Source organism: Protopterus annectens, chromosome 2.part2 (assembly GCF_019279795.1).
Source record: "Protopterus annectens isolate FY-2018-M chromosome 2.part2, PAN1.0, whole genome shotgun sequence".
In the NCBI taxonomy this organism is placed as follows: domain Eukaryota; kingdom Metazoa; phylum Chordata; order Ceratodontiformes; family Protopteridae; genus Protopterus; species Protopterus annectens.
In genome coordinates, this window is record NC_056730.1 from 962,095,422 (window position 1) to 962,110,421 (window position 15,000).

General features: G+C 41.9%; 1 protein-coding gene across 1 annotated transcript in view; it reads right to left on the reverse strand.

The window, feature by feature from the left end:
* Window positions 1–15,000, reverse strand: part of MAN2A1 (mannosidase alpha class 2A member 1) — a gene marked incomplete in the record, with an annotated part of 1,886,421 nt that overhangs the window by 1,290,430 nt on the left and 580,991 nt on the right. Inside the window, 1 exon segment of the mRNA XM_044064270.1 lies at window positions 8,073–8,246. Within this exon segment, the coding sequence (XP_043920205.1) occupies window positions 8,073–8,246 (174 nt within the window).

The window sequence follows — 15,000 nt, forward strand, 5'->3', positions numbered from 1 at the left end:
GGCAGATGTCTAGGTATAAAATATAAGGGTCTAAACAATTCTAGCCTATGCCCACTGTCCACCACATCCAAAAAGGGGGGTAAAGATTTTGATCAGCAGTCATGCACTGAGACCTAGCTATCAAAATTTGACTAGTTTAGGTCTCACTCCAAAGCCTAAAATACTCTAAATCAGTTAAAGCTATATACCCTTCAAAAGAAAGTCAAAAGATACCCTAAGAAAGGCCTGACTGGGACAAGGATGGAAATGAGCAATCAAAAAAATGGAAGAGGTTTAAGCAGCCAAGAGATGGTCAATAACCATGAGGAATGAATAATATGAAATTATACCATACACCAGCGCCATGGTTTAAAGCTAAATGCCAAAAAATGTATAGTCATACCCTTTGGCAAAAACCATGTGCCCACAAATTACCACATAGGCGGAAACCCATTAAGTACAGAGAAAGTTATTAGGGACCCGGGGACCCAAGTTGATAGCAATCTCTCCTTTGAAAACCACATTGCCAAAGTGGTTAGAAAGACCTTCTACATAGCCCACCTCATCACGAAGGGTTTCACATCTAGATCAAGAGAGGTAATCGTGCCCCTTTATTCATCCCTCATCAGGCCCATCATAGAATACAATGCCCCTTTTGGGATGTACCTTACCCGACACCTGCAGCAATTAGAAAGACCCCAAAAGTATCTCACCAAGGGGATCAAGGGTCTCAAACAGATGCCATATGCTGCTCGGTTAAAAAAACTCCAGCTCTACTCAGTTGCATACCGCCTACTTCAAGGCGATCTATGCCTGACATACAAAGCTATGTCAAATACAGAATTAATGGACATGCTCCACCTCAGTAAATCTAAATCCCTTAGAGCCACACGCTCGAGGGACTTGAACCTCAGCAAAGAAATAAATAGAACTTGCTGGAGGGACAGGTTCATAATCCAGAGGCTCCCTTCGCTCTGGAATAGAATTCCAGTTCATGTGAGGCAGAGCACCTCACTGAATCTCTTCAAGAAGAATCTCGATAGGTGGATGGGGGATCGTAGGTTTGTCCCAGGGATTACTCCCATGTCACTATTAGAGGCACAGTAAACTAAATCTTAAAAAGGGCACAGTATACTCAAATCAAGGGGTGGCGTAAGCCATACAGAATCGGGCTAGGCTTATAATTGCCCCAGGGCTGATAGCCTAGTATGAACCTATACAAAACGCTATCAAGCCTCTTAATCAAAATACACTTTGCTCATTCACGAACACATTCACTGAACTTAAAGCATTAGACCTCTCCACCCTTACATTTATGGGCTTGAGAATACCAGCTGTATGCCATAGTGCTTTAAAACCATATTCTGCATGTGGGTATCCTTTAAACAAAGTGGATCATCTTCCATTTTCCACTTCATAATACCAATGCTCTAACAAGGGCAGCTGCTGTACTACCCTGAGATGTCAACCTGATGGTACAGCAATGAAATATGCATTACAGTAGACATGTACACTATCTCAGTCTCTACATACAGGGAGTTAGCAGGAAATGGCACTACAGCAAAGTTTGTTTTAGGCTTAAGTTACAGGCAAAGATTGTATGGGACTTCTCACATGCTGCAAAAAGTACAGTTGTGCAAGACTAGAAAGTTATGTCTTACCATAACTTGGCATCTCTGTTGTCAATCTTCATTCCTCCTCACAAATGGGTCTCTGATCGACCCTCGGATATGGCTCGGCCACTTCTTCCAGACTTGGATCCAACTCTCAAGCTCCTCCCTTTACCCACAATGCACTACACCCACCCCATCACCTCAGATCGAGTTTGCAGAGTCATCTTCTCTAGATAAAAAGGAACTAAATAGAGAGAAAGGAAAAGGCAATGGAGACTCAGTCAAGGGACACAAACATCCCCCAATCTCCCCTAGATCCTCTAGACATTAAGGCAGGGGGATGGTTGAGTGGGAAAGTGAAGAGGAATAAAGATGGACAACATATATGCCAAGTTATGATAAGACATAATTTTCTAATCTGATGTTGTCCTCTTCATTCCTCCCCAAGAATGGGTCAGAGTCCACAGCTACGTGGTTCCTGGGTGGCCCTAATGGAAGGACATGCCAGAGTACCATCAAGCCAAAAGAAGCCCCGTTTCTAGATGCCACATCCTATTTGTAGTGCACAACGAACGTATGACTGTTTGACCTGGTGGCTGCCGCACAAATATCATCAATGGAAGTTTTGGTTGAAAAGGTAGAAGACGTAGCCATAGATCTAGTAGAATGTGGCCTTGGAGGACGAGGTAACTCTAAACTTCTCTGTGAATAAATGAAGATGATGTAGTCAGTGATCCATTTGGCTGGTGTGATCTTTGAAACTGCCCGACCTAATTTGTTAACAGAAAAGGCAATGAGCAGTCGGTCTGACTTCCTGTGATGTTTTGTTCTACGTAAATAGAAACGTATTTGCCTATGAACATCAAGGAGATGTAGAATGTACTCTCTTTGATTGGAAAAATTGGGATAAAATACCAGCAACTGAATAGATTGGTTAATGTTGCTTTCTGTAGCTATTTTGAGCATAAAGGAGGGACTGGTACAGAGTGAAACTCTATCTCTATGAAAGATAATGTAAGGAGATTTAGAAGATAGCACTTGCAGCTCAGAAATCCTTTTTGTGGAAGTAATGGCTACTAAAAAGATTGCCTTTCTTGACACATACTTCAAGTCACAACTAGCTGCTGGTTTGAACGGTCTTCAAGTCAAACTCTGCAGCATGATGGTGAGGTCCCAAGGTGGGGAAGGACCTTTAATGGGGGGGGGGGGTCCTCAATAAAAAGATACCTCTCTCATAAAGGCTAACCGTGTGAAAATTAAAAACTGCAGCTAGCTGGAGTCTGACGTTAGAAAAACTTGCTCCTTCTTCAAATAGGGTACTAAGGAAAAGTAAAATATTAGAGACTGGTGCACAAAAGGGATCAATGTTCTTACTAGTAGCCCAAAATACGAACCTTTTCTATTTATTGTTGTAGACCGGGGAAGCAAGCCTGGACGGTCTTACTATCGTTGGAAGTGGAGAAAGCATGCAGTCAGTTTGAGGGCATGAAGATTAGGATGTTGTAATCCTGACGGGTGAAAGAGGAGATCCTGACTTGGCTCCAGTACCCATGGAGGACATTTTATATGAGATCAGAAGGGGAATCATATTTGTTGAGGACAGAAGGGGGCAATGAGGATGACTGAGCTCTTCAATCTGCTTGCCTTCTGAAGAAATTTTTGGATCAGCAGAAGAGGGGGATATGCATAAAGGAGGTCCGGTGGGCCAACTGTGTATCAGAGAGCCCCTTGGAAACTCCCCGGAGGGGGGATCAGAGCGAAAAACTCACTGCACTTGTTGAGGGAAGAGGCAAAAAGGTTGCAGCAAGACTGACCCCAGTGTTTGAGGATCATGTTTGCCACTGACTGAAGGACCACTGGTGCGGAATCATGAGTCTGTCCGCCAGCTTAATGGGTTTCCTTGGAATGTAAGGTGCAGCCGGAAGGGGGTCCAAAGATATCACCCATTCCCAAACTCTGAAGGCCTCTATGCACAAGGGGTAACAGCAGGTTCCTCCTTGCTCGTTGATGTACCATTCTACTGACATGTCAGTGTGGACTGCAATGGTCCCCAGAAGGAGAACATCCTGAAAGGCTTGCAACGTTAGAAGGACTGCTCTAATCTTGAGGACACTGACATGCATCCTGGTCTCCAGAGGGGACCACATGCCATGGACCATCCTCCCCTTGTAACGCTCCTTCCACCCCAGCTGGGAAGAGTCCGTGCTCACTGTGGCTGTTGGAGGGGTAATCGATAAGGTCCTTCCTAAAAAGAGGTTGTCTGATAGAATCCACCAACAAATATGACTTTTGCAGATTGGCGTCAGCTTGGCAGGAACAAACAGAGGTTGGTATAGTATAAACCATTGTACTGCTAAAGTCCAACGAAGAATTTGCATAAAAAACCTTGCCAGAGGAACAAACAAGATCACTGCTGACATGGACCCCAGAACTTGTAAAACTAGGAGTGCAGGAGGGGGCAGATGGAATAATAGTTCCTGAATTTGATTCCTCAGTGTTGTTATGCGGTGAAGGGGGAGAAAAGCTATTTGATCCCTCATGTTCAACTGTGTTCCCATGAATTTTAGATTCTGCACAGGAGTCAGACTGGACTTGTCTAAATTTATACTGATCCCCAGGGAGTGTGAAATTTGAATCAGATAATCTCTGACTTGGAGAAGGTGATGCCTCGTGGAGGCAGTGAGGAGCCAATCGTCTTAAGTATGGAAACACCCAGAATCCTTTGAGTCTCATGTGAACTGCTACAACTGCTATGAATTTCAACACCCGGGGAGCTGTGGTGAGTCCAAAGGGCGGTGCTCTGAACTGACTGCCTCCCAGCCAAAAGGACACAAATCTCCTGAAGTGTCTGTCTATTTTGATATGATAGTATGCATCTTTGAGATCTACTGCGCACATCCAAGCACCCTTGCTCAACAGAGGCAGAATGGACTGGACTGTAAACATACGGAACTTCAACTTCTTTACATAAACGTTCAACTTGCTTAGCTCCAGTATGGGTCTTAGGTCCCCAGTCTTTTTAGGCACTAAAAAGAAGTAGGAGTAAAGTTCTGAATTCTATTTGTTCGGTCGGGAACTTTTGGATGACTTTTTTGCAGCAATTTTCAAATTTCTTGGGCAGCCTGCTCCCTCTGACTGGGTAGTATGTCGGGGAGATTCTTGCTGGCATTTGGAGGGGGAAGAGAAAATGGGATGTAATAGCCTCTGGTTATTACGTTTAGCACCCATGAATTGTTTGTGAAGAGTGTCCAGGCTTCTGGGTACAAGGAAAATCGACCCCCCCCCCCCGACTGCCTCCAGAGATGGACAGTTGGGCAGCGAAAGCATATGTCTAACAGCAAAAAATTGAAATATGTTACTGTGGCTATTATTTCTTCGACTTCAATAACAGTCAAACGGCATAAATGTACACAAAAATGTCTAGCTTTGCTAAGTAGACAGGTTGTATGTAAAAGAACAGCTGCTTATCTAGATAGTTAGGGAAGAGTACATGTGCAAAGTATAATTCTGGAAACAAAAGTATAATCATCACAGCTTTTATCTGAGGACAATTTATGTGACTTGTTTGCAATCAAAAAATATGTATCCTAAGAAAATGGTTATATATCCTCTGGGACAAAAAAGGAACTGAAAGTTCTTTGTTATTACATAGTGAAGCTGAAAGCCACAATTTTGTTTTCAAGTTAATTTACCTTAATTTCACAGCATTTGCAAACAACTGCAGACTTAAGAAAACTGTACTTGTTTTTGTGAACTTTTTCTCACAGAGCGAGTGTGAAAGGCATATACCCATGTATATTTTGCCTTTATAACATGAGAACTAAAATCACTACTACTCACTGAAATTATGTTTTCCAGCATCTGAAATCATACAGAAAAGTGCTAGTGTGAGCTAAAGCTCAGCACACAACAATTCAACATTCAGTGTTTCAAAAACCTCTACACCTAAAATCAAGCCAAAGTATATTTTATGACTGAGCGCCTAAATTTATCATCAAAATTAATTAGTACCTGTCAAACTATTTCACAGATACAAATATCTGCTGAAGGGTTCAACCAACAGGCCTCAATTCCCATCAGAATATACCAATATATTTGCTTTCAAATGAGGATAAGAATGGGGTACTGATCCAGAACGCATCTGTACTGAGTTTCCATTACACCACTTTTCAGATTACCTGCTTAATCTCGGACACAAGTTGTTAAAAAGCCGGTGAATATCCCAACATGCACTGGGTGCAAGTCAGATGAACTAATATTAAACACAGTGCCTAATCATCACTATCACACATCCAACTCATCTATGGGAAATCTGGAGGAAAGCAATTTCACCTACTGCATGTCTCTGGGATGTGGAAAAGAAACGAAAATTCCAGAAAAAACTCACACAAGCACAAATAAAACGTGCAAATTTCTTAGGAAAAAGTACAACATAATAATGACTTGTTTGGGCCTAGATGCCACACCTTTATAAGTTTTGCAACATGGCATGATTTCCTCACCACAGTAGAAACATGCTAGTCAAATGCCATATCTCTATCTATAGTATGTTCCCAAGTCCCTGACTACAGGATCTACTCTTAATGGCATTTTATCAATGTGGTAGTTTAGAGGGGTGGCTGTCTTGCCTAAAGATGCTACTTAATACGTCTTAACACTGAGTTTTAGGCCAGGACTCTGACACCAGTTACCCATCTGTGTCAGATCCTCTTCTGATCAGGAGTGATATTGATGACTGCTCCCAATTTGCAGTCATTTGCAAACTTAGTTAGCCAGAGACCCTTTATGTCAGCTTTGGCTTCAGGGAATAGATTCCCAGACAGCAAAGGCCCCAGCATTGAGCCCTGGGGGACCCAGCTAGTAATTAGCCTTTTTGTGGAGGAAGACTCCCTTATTCTAACTTCTTGGGTCCTGTCAATGAGCTAACTAGCCATCCAGCAGGTGACATATGGGTTAATACCTAATTTAGAGAGCTTGTTAACAATGCCCAAGTGGGGTATTGTGTTAAATGCCTTGGTCAGAACAAGGTAGGCAGTATGACAGATTTACCCTCATCCATCACTTTGGTAAATTTGTCAAAAACATCCACCAGGTTTAGAAGGCAGTAAATTATTATTATTATTACAGCCTGACCACCTGTGTACTAGAATTCCAGTTCTTCCAAAAAAAAAAAAAAACATTACATCCTCCTGCAGTGCATCATTCTTGTCTCTAGCCATATTTACAGCCACTGCAATCTCTCAAGACAATTAGAGCACATGCAAGATGGACAGAGAAATTAGAATCCCCAGTGATGGACATTCCTAATATAATAGGGCACACTGGGGGAATGTGCAACAGGATGCAGCTCAACAGAAGTGAATGGTGGCTAAGGTACTAAAGGGTCAGAAAGATGGCACTGCTCAGCCTATACCAGCTTTGTGGATGGAAATCGGGTGGTACCATGCAAAGTCTGCAGCAGAGGAACAAAAAGCACATCAAGTTTAAAACATTTATATACAAGTTCTAATGAATGAGTGTTATTGCTTCCTTGCCCTGCTACTCTTGAGGCCCAGCTGCTACAATTTTATCATACTCCCTGGGAAAATGGAAAAAAAGGCCTCAGTTATACACAACACAAAAAAAACTGGGATTTCACATTGCAGACGGCCCTTTACACCATCAGCAACCTCTTTTTATTAACTAACAGATGAAACAGTAAATTAAATTATATATAAAGTGTCTGAGCACAAAGAAGAAATGAACTTTCTTTTACAACTGTGAGGCACTGAGTGAACATGAATAACATAAGCTGCAAATTTAAAGAATTATAAAAAACAGAATGGACATGCCATACAAAAACTAGAATTGTGTGTGTAATAAAGTGTTGGTTTGAAGAAACGACACAGTAGATATCGGATTTTTTCTTATTTTTAAATTTAAGAATTGATGTTTATGTCCCAAACACACCAAGTTTTAAAGAAAACAGATGAAAACAGATGAAACAATGCACAAAAATGTTCAACGTTTACAACAGGTAACCAGCCTCTCTCACCAACAGCAAAACAGTCTCAAGAATCACAATAGCTCTAACAAACACTTGGCCTCTCTCACTGACTGCAATGTACAAACGTAGCCTGCACAAAATGCAGTTAAACAGCACTTAGACATGCTCTGTGGCCTGTATTCTACAAAGTGTCTGCGATAGACCAATACACTTTCATGGTTAATAAACAAAAACTGCCATATTTAGAATAATTTTACATAGATCAAAAACGGAGTAGATAATACAGGGGATGAAATGATAAGATCCCACAAATTATAATTCTCTGAAACTAGATAAAATGTGCCAAAATACTGCCCGATATAGAATTTTAGTAATTTCCCGACTCTGTGGTTTTCTTCAGTTTTGGACCATGTCTGATGCCACTATAGCACAACTCACTCCAACATAACTGGACTTCATTCTTTAAACTTCTTTTGACAAGAATACAGACTTACCCCAGTTCTGCCTCCAAAAGAATTCTAAGGTCTTCTGTTCAGAGAAGTGTTTTTTCACAGAGTAATGAATTCTCTGGATTAGCATGCTGGAAAATCCAGCATTCTTAAGAATATATGACATAGTAGATGAATGCCCAAATGGATCCACAGCCCAAGCAAACTTTGGTTTTACTCCTATTTTAGACAAAAGAAAAACAATGAGATTAGTACAATGTCACTGCACCTGTAACACACTTTAGCAGACTGAAAACACATTAACAAATAAGGAAAGAAAGTTCCTCTTAATAATAATTATGGTACATAAGTTCATCTGCTGACATATGCTTACATACCTGCAATAATGATTGCACAGTCATGGCTGGCTCATCTAGCAGCCAGTGCTGATCCTCAAGCTGGCACCCCTCAACAAGAAGATGAGAAGCAAAACAAGGAAAAAAGGGAGTCCTTTCTCCCCTGGCACTTCTCACCAGTCAAGGTCAAATTTTCAGATCCTTAATGCTGTGCACTCCAACTCAAGGGGCAAAAACAAAAGCCTTCTGTTTTAAAACTGTAACAAAATGCATGCTATAGTTGCAGTAGAAGTTTCATTCAAGTCACACCACACAAAAAGCACTAATGTAAGCACTTTTCTTTAGGAATGACCACAAAGACAGTATTTCCATACTTGGACTCAGAAATGCCAGTAGAGAAATAAATGCATTACTGACTGATTGGCTTCTGATGATTGCTTCCCCTAACACCTTGTGCCTCAGGCAGCTGCCCCTTCATCCCACCCTGGTTACACTACTGGATAACTGATTTACAGCTCATACAAGAAAGCAATAGATGAAGAACTTGAGATGGTTGTGAATGGACAGATCAAATTCTTCAAAGACATTTTTCATGGACATCACAGTTCTCTCCAAAATGTTTTCAATTCAATATGCTTTACTGATTTATCGTGTATATAATGCACGAACAATACCATGGAAAATCTCACGACCACCTAATACAACTAAAATGGTATCTATTTGAAATTTAGCCCACTTACATAATTACACATGCATGAATGACAGCATCCAGTTTCTACTGCCTACTGCCAACAGAAAACTTACTGCAGTAAATAAAGTGCCTAGTAAGCTGCAGTCTTAAGAACAACTATGAAGAAAAACATACTAAATAGCATGACAAAAGTACTGGGTTAGTGCACCCAACCAAAAGATCACACAGGTAGCAATTAAACACAGATGCATATATCACAATGCTGAACATAGCACCAACTATTCACCTCTGACATTATTAAACTGAAGTGCTAACCAGATCAAGCCCCCCACCATTAAAAAATGTGTAGTTTATTGAAAGGGCAGTGTTTTGAAGTCAGCAAATAAATAAATAAATAAATAAATAAATAAAAAGTGATTTTTAAGGAACTCTGCACAAAAATACTAAAAAATATTTGCGCACTTGCAACAATAAAGAATAGGAGTGTGGAGATATGGAGCTATAAGACTACATTAGATTTCTAAACAGACCCATTGAGATAAGGCAGGGCAACTCCACAGTGGAATTGGCTTAAGTTTTTTTTTTTTTCTCTCAAGCATTTTTTTCCGTCTCCTGCTTCATCCTATGGCCTTTCTACCCAGTACCCCACCATCCATTGCTGAGTCTACCAGCTTCACTTTCCCAGAGACTTACTCTGATATAAGCTGGGCCAGTGTGGAATATACAGACATCCTGGGGGTTTTGACTATCACCTTTTTGGGGGGGTGTATATCTTTTGACCTACCCTACGTTTCACCTACTGCACCTCACTTATGTTCCACAGAATGTCCTCTGGGGTGGAGTGTAATGAGGGCATGCTGACATAACACTACTGACTCCATGGAAGCTCAGTCAAAGCACTCCCCTTATTCCACTATTCTTGATGTGCCTACTCCCAGCCTTCACCAGGGATTGGATAATGGAAATGCCTGCAAGACCCCCAATCAGGATGGGAATACCTATCCTTCCCTACCACTGTCAATTGCCAGAGACACTAACTGTACCCTGGTAATTGGGTTGTACTCAGGGCTTTATCCCTTTAAACTACTTATGCTGCACTGAGAGCAAAGTTAGTGAAGCCTGGCAGAAGTAAAGGCTAAAAGGAAGAGAAGGTGTCATCTCTCTGACACGACGACAGAAAACAATGAATGGGACTCTGACAACACAGGCTCCATTAGCAACCTAGTCACAGGTGGAGTGAATAAGGAAAGATGGGAATAAGTGGCCAATACTGGCACACCCATTCTGGTCAGGAGGATGGTATTTCAGGTCACTGCACAAACTGACATATGCTTGACACAGAGGTGCACCACATGTAAAGTATTAGCAAGAAACATGCCTGATTATGCCAAGTATTGTCCAAGTGCCAGCCTTGATAAAATATCTATAGAAATGTGCATGCTTACAGAAGAAGGCATAGCAGGCCCTTGCATTAGCAAGCACCTCAGCCACCAGGAAGGGGTTAAGTAAGTGCAAGAAATCAGAAAAATACCATAAGAATATATGTATGACATTTGTGCTGCAAGATAAGAATGAAATGAGCAAAATCACTTTAGGCACTTTATGGTAAGTAGGCTTGAGGCTGCGGTAACAATAAGAAAGTATATATTTAATGCAAAAAAAGATATCCATTTTATGGAAATGTGACAAGAACAGGACAGAATGCAAGCGCAATCATTCCAAGTTGTTAGAAGGTTCTATTCTACCTGCAAAGGAAATGGCAGAGAGAAGCTAGTACAATGATGGAGCAGTGTCCGACACCGGGCAAAATGAACTAGCATATGCTGCTGGTAAAGTGCAGCAACATGTATAGGGATGGAACTGGGTCATGACTTACGCAACAAATAGCTGTCCGCTGAGAAGGCAGAAGATGCCAAGGAACAAAGTGATACACAAAGGGAGTTAGTGAAACTAACTAGATCTATTTCAAGTTTTTAAATATAAATATTGTACACAATCTTTTTTTTTTGCTTGCCTTCTTCATCCTCTAGCATTCTATCCAGTGACCCATATCCACTGTCGGGTCTACCAACACCGGTTTTCCTTGTACTTACTCAAATGCAAGTTGGGGCTGATGCAAAACCTAAGGGTGCCCTGGGAGTCTAGCCATCACTATTAGACAGATGGTTATTTCTTATGACCTACCCACTAGTCCCCACCCTTTCTATCCTCACTATGTCCTGGGGCAGGCTTGCATTGTGGACCTGCAGATGTATCATGGAGCCTCTGTGAACGTTCAGCCAAGGTCTTCCCCTTATTACCTTTATTCTGGACATTCCTCCTCTCATCACTTCCCCAGTTTCCATCTGGAAACAGATACAGGAAACACTTGTAGGACCACTCTTCCTACCTGGGATGGGAATGCCCATCCCTCTTTATCACTCCGCCAGTCGCATATGCTGCTACCTGAACCTTGATTGACTGGGCTGTAGTCAGGTCTTTATTCCTCTATATCATTGGAGTGACTCTAAATACTGTACAAGACTTGCATGATAATCCTTCTTACTGACTTAAACATGGCTAAATACGTCTCAACTACTTCTAACCACTAGAAAAACTAAATTACTACTCTTCACCCCAAAACACATCTCCACCAGTCCAACAGTATTCACTATCACTGCTACCAAAAACACCATGACAGTCCAAGTCAACCATACACAATTACTGGATGTCACCACTTGAAATTTAACCACCGCATTAGCACACATGGTTAAAAAAATCATCAAAATCTAGGTGCATGAGAGAGTAACAGCCTAACTCACTGACATAGCCAGATGAAGTACAGCCTCTACTTTCTTACTGCCATCTCTCCTATATGCTACCCCCAATCCTCCTTAACCTTTAAGAATCAAAACTGTACAGACTTTAGCAATATTACACTTTAATGCAAATTTGGCTATTTTACTACAACAATAAAAAACACCACTGCCTAGCCCTCAAAGAATTAAATTAGTCAGAAAGCACAGCTGTGTAAAATCTTAGCATTAACAGTAGACATATTTCTCTTCACTGTTGCAGTATCCATAACAGAAGGGATCTCCTGGCAAGGATAGCCCAAAATCCAGCCAGTATACAGAAGCCTTTAGTACTTACAGGCACCGTATGTCACTCGTATGCTCCCCGCACAAGGTGTACAGCATAAAGGTGACATACAGATGCACACGTTCAAAATAGAAAAAGCTCCAGGAGGAACAGAATGTCTCTAGGGTCAACGAAGAACATGTGCATAGAGAAATAGAAAAGACAGGATAGCCCCTCAGTCAGGAGGGCTAGAAGAACAGGCTAGAGCAGAGGGGGGCAAGAGGGAGGGAGCAAATATTACAACAGTGAAGAGAAGGATATCTACCATTATGGTAAGACTTTGCACAACAGTAATATGTCCCTCCACATTACCCCTGCAGTAATCACAACAGAAATGAGTGTACAAAAGCTCAACAGAAAACTTGGGAGGAGGATGGAACTGAAGAGCCCTCTAGAAACCTATGCAGGACAGCCCTGGCAAAGCCAGCTCTGGCTCTGGAAATAGCATCTAACGTCTAATGCTTAGTGAATGTATGGAGAGAAGACAAAGTAGCAACCTCAAGGATGGAATTAGTACCCAGCCACTTGAAAAAAAAGTACAAGGGGAAGCAATAGCCGTGGTACAATGAGCCTTTACTGATGAGGACAGGAATTTACCATGAAAAGAACAACAAAAAGGAGTGGCTTTAGAAATCCAGAAAGAGATGGTCTGCTTAGAAACAGCTAAACATAAAGACCTGGGATGAAAGCAAACAAAAAGCTTCTTAGATTTGTGAATAATTATTTTTATCCAAATAATATATATTTGCTATCTATGCAAATCCTCATCACTAGCAGATTGCACAGAAGAAAAAGGGAAGGCAAATGAGTGGACTGATTAAGGGACAACTCATCAACCACATTGGGCATAAAAGGATTAGTATGAACAAACACCGTCTGTGCAGAAAACTATGAAAGAAGCAGCCATGAGAACCTAAAGTTCAGACACCCTCTTGGTCAAAGTGAGAGCCAAACGAAGAACAGTCAAGTAAAACACTGTAAGGAAGCTGAAGCAGCAGGCTCAAAAAGAACTTGAGTTAATTTTTTCAAGAACAAAATTGAGGACCCAGGAATGAAGAACAGGCTTCCTGGGAGGCCTGATATGAAGGATGCCTTTAAGAAACTGCTTGACCTCAAATCTAGAGCCCAAAGGAGAAGTCAAGGGCAGACAAGTAGAAATTGCTGACAGGTGAGCTTTAACAGAAGCATATGCCAATCCAACATGGAGTAGATCACATAAATAACAGAGAACCACAGAAACCTCCACAGATGTCAGACAGGCACCAGACAGAAAATCTTTTCCATTTGGACAAATATGATTTCCTGGTAGTGGGCTTCCTTGCCTCCTGCAGGACCTGAAGCACATACTATAAAAGGTGCCTAAAAGGGGTCAAAAACTCACCCAGAGCATCAGTTGAGACCCCTTGTTTTTTGTGAGAAGGTCCACCACCCGGTGAGGTAACTTGTGGTGACTACCCCTGGCCAAGTGAGAAAGAAGGGGGAAACAATGCTTTCTGAGCCAAAAAGGAGTAACTAACAACATTCTGAGAGAGCCCTCCCTGATCTTGTGCAAGACTAGCGGTAGCAGAGAGGAGGAAAGGCATACAGAAATATCCCCTTCCAAAGAAAAGACAGGGAAGTCCACATTCCAAGCCAGAGGACCTGGGACTCTGGAAGAGAATACAGGAAGTTGCCTGTTCAGAAGAGAGGCAAAAAGAAATACCCCACCAATGGGCAACATCCAGGAATTCAACTCTGTGATGCATCCATTCATGGGCTTGTGTGGTGGACCTACTCAAAGAGTCTCCCACTGTATTACATTTACTTGGAATACAAACAGCCGGAACAGTCACTTGATACTGGACACCTAGATAACAGATCTGCAGAGCTAGTCCGCAAAGATGGTAGGACCTTGTACCCCCTTGTTTGTTGATGTACCACATCACTGTGGTACTGACTGTAAAAAATATGAGTGGTCCAGGATGAAAGAGGGAATAAAAAGCTTAAAGAGCTAGAAGCAGAGCTCTCATCTCCTTAACAATGATACACTCTGACCTCTGATGAAGAGGCCAGAGACCCTGAACCTTGAGAGAGCCAAAGGAGCCCCCCACCCCACCCCACTCCTTGCCTGAGGCATCTGTAAAGAGCTCTTGAGTTGGGGCTGGAGCCTGGAAAGGAAGCACCAGGCTGAAAGAAAGTTAATGAATCCACAATTGAAGCTCAAGCTTGAGACAAGGAAAGAATGAAGGGGACTGGAAAGTCCAGGGGGTGGCAATGTTGGAGCCACATTTACTTGAGATACCAATGTATATTTTTCATGTGGAGCCTGGCCAGACGCAGGAAAGGAATGGTGGAAGCCATGAACCAGGGGACCCTGAGAAAGTCCCCAGTTGTGAATGAAGCCAGAAGAAGACACTGGAAAAAGCTTAATAAGACAGGCACTTGGGGCAGGCAGAGATGCCACCATGAGAATGGTCTGAATTCTGCAACCAAGAAAAATATGATCCTGAAAAATGGTCTGAGCTGATTTATGAAAGTTTACAGTGAACCCCAGACTCTGGAAGAGTAAAACAGTAAACTGCAGATCCTGAAAGAGAGCATCAAGAGAAGAAGCTTGAATGAACAGATCATTAAGATAAGGAAATATCTGAACCCCTCTCATCATGCAAAATGCAGTGACAGGAGCGACACATTTGCTGAATTTCCCTGGGGCAGCAGACAGGCCAAACATTAAAGCAGAGAACTGAAAATGTAAGGAAGAAAAAGACAAAAGTAAAAATTTCCTGAAAAAGAGATAGATGGAGATATGAAGGTAGGCATCCTTGAGAGCCAACAAGACCAGAAAGGC